Source organism: Coregonus lavaretus, assembly GCF_964263955.1.
Source record: "Coregonus lavaretus genome assembly, chromosome: 14".
Classification (NCBI taxonomy): domain Eukaryota; kingdom Metazoa; phylum Chordata; class Actinopteri; order Salmoniformes; family Salmonidae; genus Coregonus; species Coregonus lavaretus.
The window spans coordinates 2,185,676-2,204,470 of record NC_140001.1 but is presented as its reverse complement, the minus strand read 5'-3'; the positions used below and the strand labels follow the sequence as shown (position 1 = coordinate 2,204,470).

Sequence of the window (18,795 nt, the reverse complement as noted above, 5' to 3'; positions counted from 1 at the left end):
GACAGAGAGAGAGAGAGGACAGACGCAGACCGAGACACACAGAGAGACCGAGACAAGCAGAGAGACAGACGTTCATTTTTGGGAAGTATTCACTCAATTGGCATTAGCTAGAGAGACAGAGTTGGTGGTTATTAGTATACTGGGTGAGAGAGAGAGAGAGTGTGTGACCCACCCCATCTCTCCGTACCTCATCTCCATCCTCCATCTCTCCTCCTCCTCTCTCCTCCTCCAGTACTCCTCCTTCTGCATCTGTTTCCTCATCTTCTCTTCCTGGATCTTCCTGGCTCTGATAGAGGGCTTCACCTCCACCTGCAGCTCCGGGTTCACCTTTTTCTACAAGGGAAGGAACAAAGGAGGGGGAACGTATTATTGTGCGTGTCCCTCTAATCGCAGGTCTGATAGACCAGGGTTTCCCAAACTCGGTCCTGGGCCCCCCTGGGTGCACCTTTTGGGTTGTGCCCTAGCACTACACAGCTGATTCAGATCAAAGCTTGATGAGTTGCTTAGTTGAAAATCAGCTGTTCAGTGCTAGGGCACATCTTCACATGTTGTTTCCTATGACAGTGATCAACCCGGGGTTGACTGGTTAGAAAAGTGACTCCTGCTGTTCAGTGACTCCACTAACCATATAAAGCAGGCGGTGTCTCCTGTTCTTCAGTGACTCCACTAACCATATACAGCAGGCGGTGTCTCCTGCCCTTCAGTGACTCCACTAACCATATACAGCAGGCGGTGTCTCCTGCCCTTCAGTGACTCCACTAACCATATACAGCAGGCGGTGTCTCCTGCCCTTCAGTGACTCCACTAACCATATAAAGCAGGCGGTGTCTCCTGTCCTTCAGTGACTCCACTAACCATATACAGCAGGCGGTGTCTCCTGCCCTTCAGTGACTGCACTAACCATATAAAGCAGGCGGTGTCTCCTGCCCTTCAGTGACTCCACTAACCATATACAGCAGGCGGTGTCTCCTGCCCTTCAGTGACTCCACTAACCATATAAAGCAGGCGGTGTCTCCTGCCCTTCAGTGACTCCACTAACCATATAAAGCAGGCGGTGTCTCCTGCCCTTCAGTGACTCCACTAACCATATACAGCAGGCGGTGTCTCCTGCCCTTCAGTGACTCCACTAACCATATACAGCAGGCGGTGTCTCCTGCCCTTCAGTGACTCCACTAACCATATACAGCAGGCGGTGTCTCCTGCCCTTCAGTGACTCCACTAACCATATAAAGCAGGCGGTGTCTCCTGCCCTTCAGTGACTCCACTAACCATATAAAGCAGGCGGTGTCTCCTGCCCTTCAGTGACTCCACTAACCATATACAGCAGGCGGTGTCTCCTGCCCTTCAGTGACTCCACTAACCATATACAGCAGGCGGTGTCTCCTGCTCTTCAGTGACTCCACTAACCATATACAGCAGGCGGTGTCTCCTGCCCTTCAGTGACTCCACTAACCTTGTACTGCAGGCGGTGTCTCCTGTCCTTCAGTGACTCCACTAACCATATAAAGCAGGCGGTGTCTCCTGCCCTTCAGTGACTCCACTAACCATATACAGCAGGCGGTGTCTCCTGCCCTTCACTGACTCCACTAACCTTGTACTGCAGGCGGTGTCTCCTGCCCTTCAGATGCATCTCTTTGGCATTGGGATCATTGAAGCTACATTCACACAGCTTGCAGTGGAACCGGATCACCTTGCCTTCGTCATTACGCACCTACAAATAAGAAATGTTTTATGAATTTTTCAACACAAAAGATGGTATTTTGACTATAGAAGTAAGCAATGTTTCAAATACTGTACTTCATTGTTAATGTGGAACTGTTATGCGTCGGGCCAAGGAGTCATAGGTCATTTTAAAAGAGTTTGATGCCCCTGTTGCCATTGAATGTACGGCTCCGGATCCGACATTTCGGGATCTTTAGTCCGCCGGACTAAAAGATCCGGAGCTTCCCAAAGCTTCTGCGCATGTGTCGATCACGTTCTGATCAAAGCTGAATCAATGTCTGCAGATCACCTAATGATCACAGTATTCTACATAACATAGTATAACGTTACTGTAAGACAACACCAACAATCTAACTTTACCATTTGCCAGAGTAGCCTGTTCTCTAGGAGTAGAGACTGGGTAAAGAGCCTGTTCTCTAGGAGTAGAGACTGGGTAAAGAGCCTGTTCTCTAGGAGTAGAGACTGGGTAAAGAGCCTGTTCTCTAGGAGTAGAGACTGGGTAAAGAGCCTGTTCTCTAGGAGTAGAGACTGGGTAAAGAGCCTGTTCTCTAGGAGTAGAGACTGGGTAAAGAGCCTGTTCTCTAGGAGTAGAGACTGGGTAAAGAGCCTGTTCTCTAGGAGTAGAGACTGGGTAAAGAGCCTGTTCTCTAGGAGTAGAGACTGGGTAAAGAGCCTGTTCTCTAGGAGTAGAGACTGGGTAAAGAGCCTGTTCTCTAGGAGTAGAGACTGGGTAAAGAGCCTGTTCTCTAGGAGTAGAGACTGGGTAAAGAGCCTGTTCTCTAGGAGTAGAGACTGGGTAAAGAGCCTGTTCTCTAGGAGTAGAGACTGGGTAAAGAGCCTGTTCTCTAGGAGTAGAGACTGGGTAAAGAGCCTGTTCTCTAGGAGTAGAGACTGGGTAAAGAGCCTGTTCTCTACAGTACTGGTCAAAGGTTTTGAGAATGAAACAAATATCAATTTTCACAAAGTCCGTTTTTTATTTTATGGCAATTTGCATATACTCCAGAATGTTATGAAGAGTGATCAGATGAATTGCAATTAATTGCAAAGTCCCCCATTTGCCATGAAAATGACCTTAACCCCCCCCCCCCCAAAAAAATGCCACTTAATTTCAGCCTTGCCACAAAAGGACCAGCTGCCATCATGTCAGTGATTCTGTCCAGTGAGTGTGAGGAAAGAGTCCAGTGAGTGTGTGGGTAGAGGCTAGTGAGTGTGTGGGTAGAGTCCAGTGAGTGTGTGGGTAGAGTCCAGTGAGTGTGAGGGTAGAGTCCAGTGAGTGTGTGGGTAGAGTCCAGTGAGTGTGTGGGTAGAGTCCAGGGAGTGAGTGGGTAGAGTCCAGTGAGTGAGTGGGTAGAGTCCAGTGAGTGTGTGGGTAGAGTCCAGTGAGTGTGTGGGTAGAGTCCAGTGAGTGTGTGGGTAGAGTCCAGTGAGTGTGTGGGTAGAGTCCAGTGAGTGTGTGGGTAGAGTCCAGTGAGTGTGTGGGTAGAGTCCAGTGAGTGTGTGGGTAGAGTCCAGTGAGTGAGTGGGTAGAGTCCAGTGAGTGTGTGGGTAGAGTCCAGTGAGTGTGTGGGTAGAGTCCAGTGAGTGTATGGGTAGAGTCCAGTGAGTGTGTGGGTAGAGTCCAGTGAGTGTGTGGGTAGAGTCCAGGGAGTGAGTGGGTAGAGTCCAGTGAGTGTGAGGGTAGAGTCCAGTGAGTGTGTGGGTAGAGTCCAGTGAGTGTGAGGGTAGAGTCCAGTGAGTGTGAGGGTAGAGTCCAGTGAGTGTGTGGGTAGAGTCCAGTGAGTGTGAGGGTAGAGTCCAGTGAGTGTGTGGGTAGAGTCCAGTGAGTGTGTGGGTAGAGTCCAGTGAGTGTGTGGGTAGAGTCCAGTGAGTGTGTGGGTAGAGGCTAGTGAGTGTGTGGGTAGAGTCCAGTGAGTGTGAGGGTAGAGTCCAGTGAGTGTGAGGGTAGAGTCCAGTGAGTGTGAGGAAAGAGTCCAGTGAGTGTGTGGGTAGAGTCCAGTGAGTGTGAGGGTAGAGTCCAGTGAGTGTGAGGGTAGAGTCCAGTGAGTGAGGAAAGAGTCCAGTGAGTGTGAGGAAAGAGTCCAGTGAGTGTGTGGGTAGAGTCCAGTGAGTGTGAGGGTAGAGTCCAGTGAGTGTGAGGGTAGAGTCCAGTGAGTGTGAGGAAAGAGTCCAGTGAGTGTGTGGGTAGAGTCCAGTGAGTGTGAGGAAAGAGTCCAGTGTGTGTGAGGGTAGAGTCCAGTGAGTGTGTGGGTAGAGTCCAGTGTGTGTGAGGGTAGAGTCCAGTGAGTGTGTGGGTAGAGTCCAGTGAGTGTGAGGGTAGAGTCCAGTGTGTGTGAGGGTAGAGTCCAGTGAGTGTGTGGGTAGAGTCCAGTGAGTGTGAGGAAGGAGTCCAGTGTGTGTGAGGGTAGAGTCCAGTGAGTGTGTGGGTAGAGTCCAGTGAGTGTGTGGGTAGAGTCCAGTGAGTGTGTGGGTAGAGTCCAGTGAGTGTGTGGGTAGAGTCCAGTGAGTGTGTGGGTAGAGTCCAGTGAGTGTGTGGGTAGAGTCCAGTGAGTGTGAGGGTAGAGTCCAGTGAGTGTGTGGGTAGAGTCCAGTGAGTGTGAGGGTAGAGTCCAGTGAGTGTGTGGGTAGAGTCCAGTGTGTGTGAGGGTAGAGTCCAGTGAGTGTGTGGGTAGAGTCCAGTGAGTGTGAGGGTAGAGTCCAGTGTGTGTGAGGGTAGAGTCCAGTGAGTGTGTGGGTAGAGTCCAGTGTGTGTGAGGGTAGAGTCCAGTGAGTGTGTGGGTAGAGTCCAGTGAGTGTGAGGGTAGAGTCCAGTGTGTGTGAGGGTAGAGTCCAGTGAGTGTGTGGGTAGAGTCCAGTGAGTGTGAGGAAGGAGTCCAGTGTGTGTGAGGGTAGAGTCCAGTGAGTGTGTGGGTAGAGTCCAGTGAGTGTGTGGGTAGAGTCCAGTGAGTGTGTGGGTAGAGTCCAGTGAGTGTGTGGGTAGAGTCCAGTGAGTGTGTGGGTAGAGTCCAGTGAGTGTGTGGGTAGAGTCCAGTGAGTGTGAGGGTAGAGTCCAGTGAGTGTGTGGGTAGAGTCCAGTGAGTGTGAGGGTAGAGTCCAGTGAGTGTGAGGAAAGAGTCCAGTGAGTGTGAGGAAAGAGTCCAGTGAGTGTGAGGGTAGAGTCCAGTGAGTGTGAGGGTAGAGTCCAGTGAGTGTGTGAGGAAAGAGTCCAGTGAGTGTGGGTAGAGTCCAGTGAGTGTGGGTAGAGTCCAGTGAGTGTGGGTAGAGTCCAGTGAGTGTGGGTAGAGTCCAGTGAGTGTGTGGGTAGAGTCCAGTGAGTGTGTGGGTAGAGTCCAGTGAGTGTGGGTAGAGTCCAGTGAGTGTGAGAGTAGAGTCCAGTGAGTGTGAGGGTAGAGTCCAGTGAGTGTGAGGAAAGAGTCCAGTGAGTGTGAGGAAAGAGTCCAGTGAGTGTGAGGAAAGAGTCCAGTGAGTGTGAGGAAAGAGTCCAGTGAGTGTGTGGGTAGAGTCCAGTGAGTGTGTGGGTAGAGTCCAGTGAGTGTGTGGGTAGAGTCCAGTGAGTGTGAGGGTAGAGTCCAGTGAGTGTGTGGGTAGAGTCCAGTGAGTGTGTGGGTAGAGTCCAGTGAGTGTGTGGGTAGAGTCCAGTGAGTGTGTGGGTAGAGTCCAGTGAGTGTGTGGGTAGAGTCCAGTGAGTGTGTGGGTAGAGTCTAGGGAGTGTGTGGGTAGAGTCTAGGGAGTGTGCATAGAGCAATGTAAATAGTCTGGGTGGCCATTTTATTTACTGTTCAGGAGTCTTATGGCTTGGGGGTAGAAGCTGTTCAGGAGCCTTTTGGACCTACACTTGGTGCTCCGGTACCGCTTGCCGTGCGGTAGCAGAGAGAACAGTCTATGACTAGGGTGGCTGGAGTCTTTGACCATTTTTAGGGCCTTCCTCTGACACCTCCTGGTATAGAGGTCCTGGATGGCAGGAAGCTTGGCCCCAGTGATGGACTGGGCCGGACGCACTACCCTCTGTAGCGCCTTGCGGTCGGAGGCTGAGCAGTTGCCATACCAAGCGGTAATGCAACCAGTCAGGATGCTCTCGATGGTGCGGCTGTATAACTTTGAGGATCTGAGGGCCCATGCCAAATCTTTTCAGTCTCCTTTTCAGTCTTGTGCCCTCTTCACGACTGTGTTGGTGTGTTCGGACCATGATAGCTCCTTAGTGACGTGGACACCGAAGAACATGAACATCTCAACCCGCGCCACTACAGCCCCGTCGATGAGAATGGGGGCGTGCTCGGCCCTCCGTTTCCTGAATGGGGGCGTGCTCGGCCCTCCGTTTCCTGAATGGGGGCGTGCTCGGCCCTCCGTTTCCTGAATGGGGGCGTGCTCGGCCCTCCGTTTCCTGAATGGGGGCGTGCTCGGCCCTCCGTTTCCTGTAGTCCACAATCAGCTCCTTTATCTTGCTGACGTTGAGGGAGAAGGTTGTATGCCTCTGTGCAACTATTTGACAATTCATACTTTATGATCCAGTATTTCTAACCTGTTTTGTTTGTAAGCTCAAAATGGACAGTGAGCAGGGGTGTACAACTGGCCTATGAAAAACAAAATACTTTCTGACATCATAGAATATGAGGTCGTCCTGCAGGTTTCTGAAATTAATTCAGTTTTGTGGGAATCTGTTGGGTGAAAGAAGAGCCTTTTCCACACTGATGTCGCTAACAAGCTCCTTTGTATCTGTGGTAAGTTCATCATCTAGAAGCTATATTGTCGGTCGGTCTATTGAAACTCTACACTTAAGCTGTTGTGATACTGCACGTCGAATTGGATTCCCGTTAAACCAGGTATAGAGATGAACAAGGAAGTGAGGTTTTGAGAAAATGCTCTGTACTAGAGAGTTCTCTCCTCTTGCTTTGACGTCTGATTTGTCTGCGCCCGTCTTTGTCAATAAAGCATCTCTTGCCCTGGAGGCCGACCTGATCGATCTTCATTATTGTTCACCCCCTAAGTCCTTCAGAATGATAAGCAATATAGTCCACTACACCTGTGGCAAAACATTCACTATGTGATCTGGGTCTATGTGATCTGGGTCTATGTGATCTGGGTCTATGTGATCTGGGTCTATGTGATCTGGGTCTATGTGATCTGGGTCTATGTGATCTCAACCCGTACCTCTTCCACATAGTCGTGTCCAACAGGCTGCACGTCACTCTGCAGGGCGGCCAGGGTGGACAGCGAATCAGAGGACTCGTTCTTCGTCTCCTGAGGTTGGGGGACCAATGAGGGCGGAGGAGGCTTGGATGCCTCCACCTTGGCTTCCTCGGTCACCTTCCCAGTCGTCTGGAGCTTGCTTCCCCCTGGAGACGGAAGAATTCCAGAATCAGAACTGATGAGGATTGGTAGAATTACAGAATGGAGCTTCTTGCAGCTTTACAGGGACCAGATGCCAAAGAGTCTAGCCAGCCAAAGATGAAAGCCTAAGGGGCGGGCAGGTAGCCTAGCGGTTAAGAGCGTTGGGCCAGTAACCGAAGGGTCTCTGGTTCGAATCCCTGGTGTGGCATATTAAGAAGCCGATTAAACAGCACGATCATTACACAGATGCGCCTTGTGCTGGGGACAATAAAATGCCACTAAAGTTTTGTTACACAACACAATGCCACATATGTCTCAAGTTTTGAGGGAGCGCGCAATTGGCATGCTGACTGCAGGAATGTCCACCAGAACTGTCGCCAGAGAATTGAATGTTAATTTCTCTACCATAAGCCGCCTTCAACATCGTTTTAGAGAATTTGGCAGTACGTCCAACCGGCCTCATAACCGCAGACCACGTGTATGGCGTCATGTGTGGGCGAGCGGTTTGCTGATGTCAACATTGTGAACAGAGTGCCCCATGGTGGTGGGGTTATGGTTATGGTATGGGCAGGCATAAGCTACGGACAACGAACACAATTGTATGTTATCGATGGCAATTTGAATGCACAAAAATTCCGTGACGAGATCCTGAGGCCCATTGTATTAAAGGTATCTGTGACCAAGAGATGCATATCTATATTCCCAGTCATGTGAAATCCATAGATTAGGGCCTAATGAATTTATTTCAATTGACTGATTTCCCCATATGAACTGTAACTCAGTAAAATCAATGAAATGGTTCCAAATTTCGGTCAATTTTGCTGCCGACTAACCGATCCTCACGAACCTCATTAACCAGTCAACAAAATGGTTAAATTTTTTCCAAACAGTAAAATGACGTGACCAATAGAAAACAAGGAACAGACACATTTCATTAAGAGCTTAAAATGGAAAGACCCAACATTAGCAAGCCTATCGTCTGCAACTTCAGTAATGAAGCAGCTAATAAAATGCAATTCATGGGAAAAACGCTGTTCTAAACAGCGTCCATAATGAGAGCGGTTCCATACGTGACAGAGTTAGAAACTTAGAAAGAGGAGGAGTCTATTAGCAACTAGGATGGGGATTGTGCCTTTGGCTTCTAGACAACGAAATAAAGTTGATATGAAAACCAATAGAACAGGAGAGAAATGATGGTTAACGGCACGTTTCTATGGATGGATTTTGGCTAAGCTACTTTGAAGCGAGGTAAGACGCGCCTCATTATTTGAAATAAAACAAAAACGTTCAGGTTTCAAAACAATCACACTGCCTCCAGCTCACATGACGTTATGCTGCCTCCAGCTCACATGACGTTATGCTGCCTCCAGCTCACATGACGTTATGCTGCCTCCAGCTCACATGACGTTATGCTGCCTCCAGCTCACATGACGTTATGCTGCCTCCAGCAGGGGGTGACGTGCTGACAGCCTGCCTACAGATTATAACCTATGCACTCGAACGGCAAAATGGGAGGCGCTTTAATTATGAGTTGAGAAATAAAAAGCTATTTTTAATCTTTGCCATCAAAACAGTTTAACACTCGTTTAGAATTTTTTATTGTTTTAAATGACTGGAATTATGTTTCACGTTTCACTCCAGGACCAGCTATTTGAGGAGCTGCTCTGTATGCTGTCTGACAGGTGGTAGTTAATTATGCTCCTCTAACTAGTCTCTGAATGCTGTCTGACAGGTGGTAGTTAATGCCTCTCCTCTAACTAGTCTCTGAATGCTGTCTGACAGGTGGTAGTTAATGCCTCTCCTCTAACTAGTCTCTGAATGCTGTCTGACAGGTGGTAGTTAATGCCTCTCCTCTAACTAGTCTCTGAATGCTGTCTGACAGGTGGTAGTTAATGCCTCATCTCACTAGTCTCTGAATGCTGTCTGACAGGTGGTAGTTAATGCCTCATCTCACTAGTCTCTGAATGCTGTCTGACAGGTGGTAGTTAATGCCTCTCCTCTAACTAGTCTCTGAATGCTGTCTGACAGGTGGTAGTTAATGCCTCATCTCACTAGTCTCTGAATGCTGTCTGACAGGTGGTAGTTAATGCCTCTCATCTCACTAGTCTCTGAATGCTGTCTGACAGGTGGTAGTTAATGCCTCATCTCACTAGGCTCTGAATGCTGTCTGACAGGTGGTAGTTAATGCCTCTCATCTCACTAGTCTCTGAATGCTGTCTGACAGGTGGTAGTTAATGCCTCTCATCTCACTAGTCTCTGAATGCTGTCTGACAGGTGGTAGTTAATGCCTCATCTCACTAGTCTCTGAATGCTGTCTGACAGGTGGTAGTTAATGCCTCATCTCACTAGTCTCTGAATGCTGTCTGACAGGTGGTAGTTAATGCCTCTCATCTCACTAGTCTCTGAATGCTGTCTGACAGGTGGTAGTTAATGCCTCATCTCACTAGTCTCTGAATGCTGTCTGACAGGTGGTAGTTAATGCCTCTCATCTCACTAGTCTCTGAATGCTGTCTGACAGGTGGTAGTTAATGCCTCTCCTCTAACTAGTCTCTGAATGCTGTCTGACAGGTGGTAGTTAATGCCTCATCTCACTAGTCTCTGAATGCTGTCTGACAGGTGGTAGTTAATGCCTCTCATCTCACTAGTCTCTGAATGCTGTCTGACAGGTGGTAGTTAATGCCTCTCATCTCACTAGTCTCTGAATGCTGTCTGACAGGTGGTAGTTAATGCCTCATCTCACTAGTCTCTGAATGCTGTCTGACAGGTGGTAGTTAATGCCTCTCATCTCACTAGTCTCTGAATGCTGTCTGACAGGTGGTAGTTAATGCCTCTCATCTCACTAGTCTCTGAATGCTGTCTGACAGGTGGTAGTTAATGCCTCTCATCTCACTAGTCTCTGAATGCTGTCTGACAGGTGGTAGTTAATGCCTCATCTCACTAGTCTCTGAATGCTGTCTGACAGGTGGTAGTTAATGCCTCTCATCTCACTAGTCTCTGAATGCTGTCTGACAGGTGGTAGTTAATGCCTCTCATCTCACTAGTCTCTGAATGCTGTCTGACAGGTGGTAGTTAATGCCTCTCATCTCACTAGTCTCTGAATGCTGTCTGACAGGTGGTAGTTAATGCCTCTCATCTCACTAGTCTCTGAATGCTGTCTGACAGGTGGTAGTTAATGCCTCTCATCTCACTAGTCTCTGAATGCTGTCTGACAGGTGGTAGTTAATGCCTCTCATCTCACTAGTCTCTGAATGCTGTCTGACAGGTGGTAGTTAATTCCTCTCATCTCACTAGTCTCTGAATGCTGTCTGACAGGTGGTAGTTAATGCCTCTCCTCTAACTAGTCTCTGAATGCTGTCTGACAGGTGGTAGTTAATGCCTCATCTCACTAGTCTCTGAATGCTGTCTGACAGGTGGTAGTTAATGCCTCTCATCTCACTAGTCTCTGAATGCTGTCTGACAGGTGGTAGTTAATGCCTCTCCTCTAACTAGTCTCTGAATGCTGTCTGACAGGTGGTAGTTAATGCCTCATCTCACTAGTCTCTGAATGCTGTCTGACAGGTGGTAGTTAATGCCTCTCATCTCACTAGTCTCTGAATGCTGTCTGACAGGTGGTAGTTAATGCCTCTCCTCTCACTAGTCTCTGAATGCTGTCTGACAGGTGGTAGTTAATGCCTCTCCTCTAACTAGTCTCTGAATGCTGTCTGACAGGTGGTAGTTAATGCCTCATCTCACTAGTCTCTGAATGCTGTCTGACAGGTGGTAGTTAATGCCTCATCTCACTAGTCTCTGAATGCTGTCTGACAGGTGGTAGTTAATGCCTCATCTCACTAGTCTCTGAATGCTGTCTGACAGGTGGTAGTTAATGCCTCTCATCTAACTAGTCTCTGAATGCTGTCTGACAGGTGGTAGTTAATGCCTCATCTCACTAGTCTCTGAATGCTGTCTGACAGGTGGTAGTTAATGCCTCATCTCACTAGTCTCTGAATGCTGTCTGACAGGTGGTAGTTAATGCCTCTCATCTCACTAGTCTCTGAATGCTGTCTGACAGGTGGTAGTTAATGCCTCTCCTCTCACTAGTCTCTGAATGCTGTCTAACAGGTGGTAGTTAATGCCTCATCTCACTAGTCTCTGAATGCTGTCTGACAGGTGGTAGTTAATGCCTCTCCTCTCACTAGTCTCTGAATGCTGTCTGACAGGTGGTAGTTAATGCCTCTCCTCTAACTAGTCTCTGAATGCTGTCTGACAGGTGGTAGTTAATGCCTCTCATCTCACTAGTCTCTGAATGCTGTCTGACAGGTGGTAGTTAATGCCTCTCATCTAACTAGTCTCTGAATGCTGTCTGACAGGTGGTAGTTAATGCCTCTCATCTAACTAGTCTCTGAATGCTGTCTGACAGGTGGTAGTTAATGCCTCATCTCACTAGTCTCTGAATGCTGTCTGACAGGTGGTAGTTAATGCCTCATCTCACTAGTCTCTGAATGCTGTCTGACAGGTGGTAGTTAATGCCTCATCTCACTAGTCTCTGAATGCTGTCTGACAGGTGGTAGTTAATGCCTCTCATCTCACTAGTCTCTGAATGCTGTCTGACAGGTGGTAGTTAATGCCTCATCTCACTAGTCTCTGAATGCTGTCTGACAGGTGGTAGTTAATGCCTCATCTCACTAGTCTCTGAATGCTGTCTGACAGGTGGTAGTTAATGCCTCATCTAACTAGTCTCTGAATGCTGTCTGACAGGTGGTAGTTAATGCCTCATCTAACTAGTCTCTGAATGCTGTCTGACAGGTGGTAGTTAATGCCTCATCTAACTAGTCTCTGAATGCTGTCTGACAGGTGGTAGTTAATGCCTCATCTAACTAGTCTCTGAATGCTGTCTGACAGGTGGTAGTTAATGCCTCTCATCTCACTAGTCTCTGAATGCTGTCTGACAGGTGGTAGTTAATGCCTCTCCTCTAACTAGTCTCTGAATGCTGTCTGACAGGTGGTAGTTAATGCCTCTCATCTAACTAGTCTCTGAATGCTGTCTGACAGGTGGTAGTTAATGCCTCTCATCTCACTAGTCTCTGAATGCTGTCTGACAGGTGGTAGTTAATGCCTCATCTCACTAGTCTCTGAATGCTGTCTGACAGGTGGTAGTTAATGCCTCTCCTCTAACTAGTCTCTGAATGCTGTCTGACAGGTGGTAGTTAATGCCTCTCATCTCACTAGTCTCTGAATGCTGTCTGACAGGTGGTAGTTAATGCCTCATCTCACTAGTCTCTGAATGCTGTCTGACAGGTGGTAGTTAATGCCTCATCTCACTAGTCTCTGAATGCTGTCTGACAGGTGGTAGTTAATGCCTCTCCTCTCACTAGTCTCTGAATGCTGTCTGACAGGTGGTAGTTAATGCCTCTCATCTCACTAGTCTCTGAATGCTGTCTGACAGGTGGTAGTTAATGCCTCATCTCACTAGTCTCTGAATGCTGTCTGACAGGTGGTAGTTAATGCCTCTCCTCTAACTAGTCTCTGAATGCTGTCTGACAGGTGGTAGTTAATGCCTCTCATCTCACTAGTCTCTGAATGCTGTCTGACAGGTGGTAGTTAATGCCTCTCATCTCACTAGTCTCTGAATGCTGTCTGACAGGTGGTAGTTAATGCCTCATCTCACTAGTCTCTGAATGCTGTCTGACAGGTGGTAGTTAATGCCTCTCATCTCACTAGTCTCTGAATGCTGTCTGACAGGTGGTAGTTAATGCCTCATCTCACTAGTCTCTGAATGCTGTCTGACAGGTGGTAGTTAATGCCTCTCATCTCACTAGTCTCTGAATGCTGTCTGACAGGTGGTAGTTAATGCCTCATCTCACTAGTCTCTGAATGCTGTCTGACAGGTGGTAGTTAATGCCTCTCATCTCACTAGGCTCTGAATGCTGTCTGACAGGTGGTAGTTAATGCCTCTCCTCTAACTAGTCTCTGAATGCTGTCTGACAGGTGGTAGTTAATGCCTCATCTCACTAGTCTCTGAATGCTGTCTGACAGGTGGTAGTTAATGCCTCTCATCTCACTAGGCTCTGAATGCTGTCTGACAGGTGGTAGTTAATGCCTCATCTCACTAGTCTCTGAATGCTGTCTGACAGGTGGTAGTTAATGCCTCTCCTCTAACTAGTCTCTGAATGCTGTCTGACAGGTGGTAGTTAATGCCTCTCCTCTCACTAGTCTCTGAATGCTGTCTGACAGGTGGTAGTTAATGCCTCATCTCACTAGTCTCTGAATGCTGTCTGACAGGTGGTAGTTAATGCCTCATCTCACTAGTCTCTGAATGCTGTCTGACAGGTGGTAGTTAATGCCTCTCATCTCACTAGTCTCTGAATGCTGTCTGACAGGTGGTAGTTAATGCCTCATCTCACTAGTCTCTGAATGCTGTCTGACAGGTGGTAGTTAATGCCTCATCTAACTAGTCTCTGAATGCTGTCTGACAGGTGGTAGTTAATGCCTCTCCTCTCACTAGTCTCTGAATGCTGTCTGACAGGTGGTAGTTAATGCCTCTCCTCTAACTAGTCTCTGAATGCTGTCTGACAGGTGGTAGTTAATGCCTCCTCTCACTAGTCTCTGAATGCTGTCTGACAGGTGGTAGTTAATGCCTCATCTCACTAGTCTCTGAATGCTGTCTGACAGGTGGTAGTTAATGCCTCTCATCTCACTAGTCTCTGAATGCTGTCTGACAGGTGGTAGTTAATGCCTCTCATCTCACTAGTCTCTGAATGCTGTCTGACAGGTGGTAGTTAATGCCTCATCTCACTAGTCTCTGAATGCTGTCTGACAGGTGGTAGTTAATGCCTCATCTCACTAGGCTCTGAATGCTGTCTGACAGGTGGTAGTTAATGCCTCTCATCTCACTAGTCTCTGAATGCTGTCTGACAGGTGGTAGTTAATGCCTCATCTAACTAGTCTCTGAATGCTGTCTGACAGGTGGTAGTTAATGCCTCTCATCTCACTAGTCTCTGAATGCTGTCTGACAGGTGGTAGTTAATGCCTCATCTCACTAGTCTCTGAATGCTGTCTGACAGGTGGTAGTTAATGCCTCATCTCACTAGTCTCTGAATGCTGTCTGACAGGTGGTAGTTAATGCCTCATCTCACTAGTCTCTGAATGCTGTCTGACAGGTGGTAGTTAATGCCTCTCATCTAACTAGTCTCTGAATGCTGTCTGACAGGTGGTAGTTAATGCCTCATCTCACTAGTCTCTGAATGCTGTCTGACAGGTGGTAGTTAATGCCTCTCCTCTAACTAGTCTCTGAATGCTGTCTGACAGGTGGTAGTTAATGCTCATCTCACTAGTCTCTGATGCTGTCTGACAGGTGGTAGTTAATGCCTCTCATCTCACTAGTCCTCTGAATGCTGTCTGACAGGTGGTAGTTAATGCCTCATCTCACTAGGCTCTGATGCTGTCTGACAGGTGGTAGTTAATGCCTCTCATCTCACTAGTCTCTGAATGCTGTCTGACAGGTGGTAGTAATGCCTCATCTCACTAGTCTCTGAATGCTGTCTGACAGGTGGTAGTAATGCCTCTCATCTCACTAGTCTCTGAATGCTGTCTGACAGGTGGTAGTTAATGCTCATCTCACTAGTCTCTGAATGCTGTCTACAGGTGGTAGTTAATGCCTCTCATCTCACTAGTCTCTGAATGCTGTCTGACAGGTGGTAGTTAATGCCTCATCTCACTAGTCTCTGAATGCTGTCTGACAGGTGGTAGTTAATGCCTCATCTCACTAGTCTCTGAATGCTGTCTGACAGGTGGTAGTTAATGCTCTCATCTCACTAGTCTCTGAATGCTGTCTGACAGGTGGTAGTTAATGCCTCTCCTCTCACTAGTCTCTGAATGCTGTCTGACAGGTGGTAGTTAATGCCTCTCCTCTCACTAGTCTCTGAATGCTGTCTGACAGGTGGTAGTTAATGCCTCTCATCTCACTAGTCTCTGAATGCTGTCTGACAGGTAGTAGTTAATGCCTCTCCTCTCACTAGTCTCTGAATGCTGTCTGACAGGTGGTAGTTAATGCCTCATCTCACTAGTCTCTGAATGCTGTCTGACAGGTGGTAGTTAATGCCTCATCTCACTAGTCTCTGATGCTGTCTGACAGGTGGTAGTTAATGCCTCTCATCTCACTAGTCTCTGAATGCTGTCTGACAGTGGTAGTTAATGCCTCATCTCACTAGTCTCTGAATGCTGTCTGACAGGTGGTAGTTAATGCCTCATCTCACTAGTCTCTGAATGCTGTCTGACAGGTGGTAGTTATGCCTCTCATCTCACTAGTCTCTGAATGCTGTCTGACAGGTGGTAGTTAATGCCTCATCTCACTAGTCTCTGAATGCTGTCTGACAGGTGGTAGTTAATGCCTCATCTCACTAGTCTCTGAATGCTGTCTGACAGGTGTAGTTAATGCCTCTCCTCTAACTAGGCTCTGAATGCTGTCTGACAGGTGGTAGTTAATGCCTCATCTCACTAGTCTCTGAATGCTGTCTGACAGTGGTAGTTAATGCCTCTCCTCTCACTAGTCTCTGAATGCTGTCCTGACAGGTGGTAGTTAATGCCTCATCTCACTAGTCTCTGAATGCTGTCTGACAGGTGGTAGTTAATGCCTCTCATCTCACTAGGCTCTGAATGCTGTCTGACAGGTGGTAGTTAATGCCTCATCTCACTAGTCTCTGAATGCTGTCTGACAGGTGGTAGTTAATGCCTCATCTCACTAGTCTCTGAATGCTGTCTGACAGGTGGTAGTTAATGCCTCATCTCACTAGTCTCTGAATGCTGTCTGACAGGTGTAGTTAATGCTCATCTCACTAGTCTCTGAATGCTGTCTGACAGGTGGTAGTTAATGCCTCTCATCTCACTAGTCTCTGAATGCTGTCTGACAGGTGGTAGTTAATGCCTCATCTCACTAGTCTCAATGCTGTCTGACAGGTGGTAGTTAATGCCTCATCTCACTAGTCTCTGAATGCTGTCTGACAGGTGGTAGTTAATGCCTCATCTCACTAGTCTCTGAATGCTGTCTGACAGGTGGTAGTCTAAATGCCCCTCATCTCTAACTAGTCTCTGAATGCTGTCTGACAGGTGGTAGTTAATGCCTCTCCTCTCACTAGGCTCTGAATGCTCTGTCTGACAGGTGGTAGTTAATGCCTCATCTCACTAGTCTCTGAATGCTGTCTGACAGGTGGTAGTTAATGCCTCTCATCTCACTAGTCTCTGAATGCTGTCTGACAGGTGGTAGTTAATGCCTCTCATCTCACTAGGCTCTGAATGCTGTCTGACAGGTGGTAGTTAATGCCTCTCCTCTCACTAGTCTCTGAATGCTGTCTGACAGGTGGTAGTTAATGCCTCTCATCTCACTAGGCTCTGAATGCTGTCTGACAGGTGGTAGTTAATGCCTCTCCTCTCACTAGTCTCTGAATGCTGTCTGACAGGTGGTAGTTAATGCCTCATCTCACTAGTCTCTGAATGCTGTCTGACAGGTGGTAGTTAATGCCTCTCCTCTCACTAGTCTCTGAATGCTGTCTGACAGGTGGTAGTTAATGCCTCATCTCACTAGTCTCTGAATGCTGTCTGACAGGTGGTAGTTAATGCCTCTCCTCTCACTAGTCTCTGAATGCTGTCTGACAGGTGGTAGTTAATGCCTCATCTCACTAGTCTCTGAATGCTGTCTGACAGGTGGTAGTTAATGCCTCTCATCTCACTAGTCTCTGAATGCTGTCTGACAGGTGGTAGTTAATGCCTCATCTCACTAGGCTCTGAATGCTGTCTGACAGGTGGTAGTTAATGCCTCTCATCTCACTAGTCTCTGAATGCTGTCTGACAGGTGGTAGTTAATGCCTCTCCTCTAACTAGTCTCTGAATGCTGTCTGACAGGTGGTAGTTAATGCCTCTCATCTCACTAGTCTCTGAATGCTGTCTGACAGGTGGTAGTTAATGCCTCATCTCACTAGTCTCTGAATGCTGTCTGACAGGTGGTAGTTAATGCCTCTCCTCTAACTAGTCTCTGAATGCTGTCTGACAGGTGGTAGTTAATGCCTCTCCTCTCACTAGTCTCTGAATGCTGTCTGACAGGTGGTAGTTAATGCCTCTCATCTCACTAGGCTCTGAATGCTGTCTGACAGGTGGTAGTTAATGCCTCTCATCTCACTAGGCTCTGAATGCTGTCTGACAGGTGGTAGTTAATGCCTCTCATCTCACTAGTCTCTGAATGCTGTCTGACAGGTGGTAGTTAATGCCTCATCTCACTAGTCTCTGAATGCTGTCTGACAGGTGGTAGTTAATGCCTCTCCTCTCACTAGTCTCTGAATGCTGTCTGACAGGTGGTAGTTAATGCCTCTCCTCTCACTAGTCTCTGAATGCTGTCTGACAGGTGGTAGTTAATGCCTCATCTCACTAGTCTCTGAATGCTGTCTGACAGGTGGTAGTTAATGCCTCATCTCACTAGTCTCTGAATGCTGTCTGACAGGTGGTAGTTAATGCCTCTCATCTCACTAGTCTCTGAATGCTGTCTGACAGGTGGTAGTTAATGCCTCATCTCACTAGTCTCTGAATGCTGTCTGACAGGTGGTAGTTAATGCCTCATCTCACTAGTCTCTGAATGCTGTCTGACAGGTGGTAGTTAATGCCTCTCATCTCACTAGTCTCTGAATGCTGTCTGACAGGTGGTAGTTAATGCCTCATCTCACTAGTCTCTGAATGCTGTCTGACAGGTGGTAGTTAATGCCTCATCTCACTAGTCTCTGAATGCTGTCTGACAGGTGGTAGTTAATGCCTCTCCTCTAACTAGGCTCTGAATGCTGTCTGACAGGTGGTAGTTAATGCCTCATCTCACTAGTCTCTGAATGCTGTCTGACAGGTGGTAGTTAATGCCTCTCCTCTCACTAGTCTCTGAATGCTGTCTGACAGGTGGTAGTTAATGCCTCATCTCACTAGTCTCTGAATGCTGTCTGACAGGTGGTAGTTAATGCCTCTCATCTCACTAGGCTCTGAATGCTGTCTGACAGGTGGTAGTTAATGCCTCATCTCACTAGTCTCTGAATGCTGTCTGACAGGTGGTAGTTAATGCCTCATCTCACTAGTCTCTGAATGCTGTCTGACAGGTGGTAGTTAATGCCTCATCTCACTAGTCTCTGAATGCTGTCTGACAGGTGGTAGTTAATGCCTCATCTCACTAGTCTCTGAATGCTGTCTGACAGGTGGTAGTTAATGCCTCTCATCTCACTAGTCTCTGAATGCTGTCTGACAGGTGGTAGTTAATGCCTCATCTCACTAGTCTCAATGCTGTCTGACAGGTGGTAGTTAATGCCTCATCTCACTAGTCTCTGAATGCTGTCTGACAGGTGGTAGTTAATGCCTCATCTCACTAGTCTCTGAATGCTGTCTGACAGGTGGTAGTTAATGCCCCTCCTCTAACTAGTCTCTGAATGCTGTCTGACAGGTGGTAGTTAATGCCTCTCCTCTCACTAGGCTCTGAATGCTGTCTGACAGGTGGTAGTTAATGCCTCATCTCACTAGTCTCTGAATGCTGTCTGACAGGTGGTAGTTAATGCCTCTCATCTCACTAGTCTCTGAATGCTGTCTGACAGGTGGTAGTTAATGCCTCTCATCTCACTAGGCTCTGAATGCTGTCTGACAGGTGGTAGTTAATGCCTCTCCTCTCACTAGTCTCTGAATGCTGTCTGACAGGTGGTAGTTAATGCCTCTCATCTCACTAGGCTCTGAATGCTGTCTGACAGGTGGTAGTTAATG

At 47.7% G+C, this 18,795-nt stretch overlaps 1 protein-coding gene across 8 annotated transcripts in view; it reads right to left on the bottom strand.

Moving 5' to 3' along the window:
• The window catches only part of LOC311141910 (zinc finger RNA-binding protein-like), a 93,315-nt gene that overhangs the window by 13,490 nt on the left and 61,030 nt on the right, over nt 1–18,795 (bottom strand). For 4 of the 8 annotated variants that reach the window (XM_084177417.1, XM_084177420.1, XM_084177418.1 and 1 more), the window contains exons 10-12: nt 6,868–7,052; nt 1,592–1,711; nt 173–333 (exon numbers count right to left, since the gene is read on the bottom strand). In XM_084177417.1, coding sequence (XP_084033543.1) covers nt 173–333; nt 1,592–1,711; nt 6,868–7,052 — 466 coding nt within the window. The remainder of the gene's footprint in view (nt 1–172; nt 334–1,591; nt 1,712–6,867; nt 7,053–18,795) is intronic. The other 4 variants (XM_084177419.1, XM_084177422.1, XM_084177424.1 and 1 more) reach the window with 1 other exon arrangement.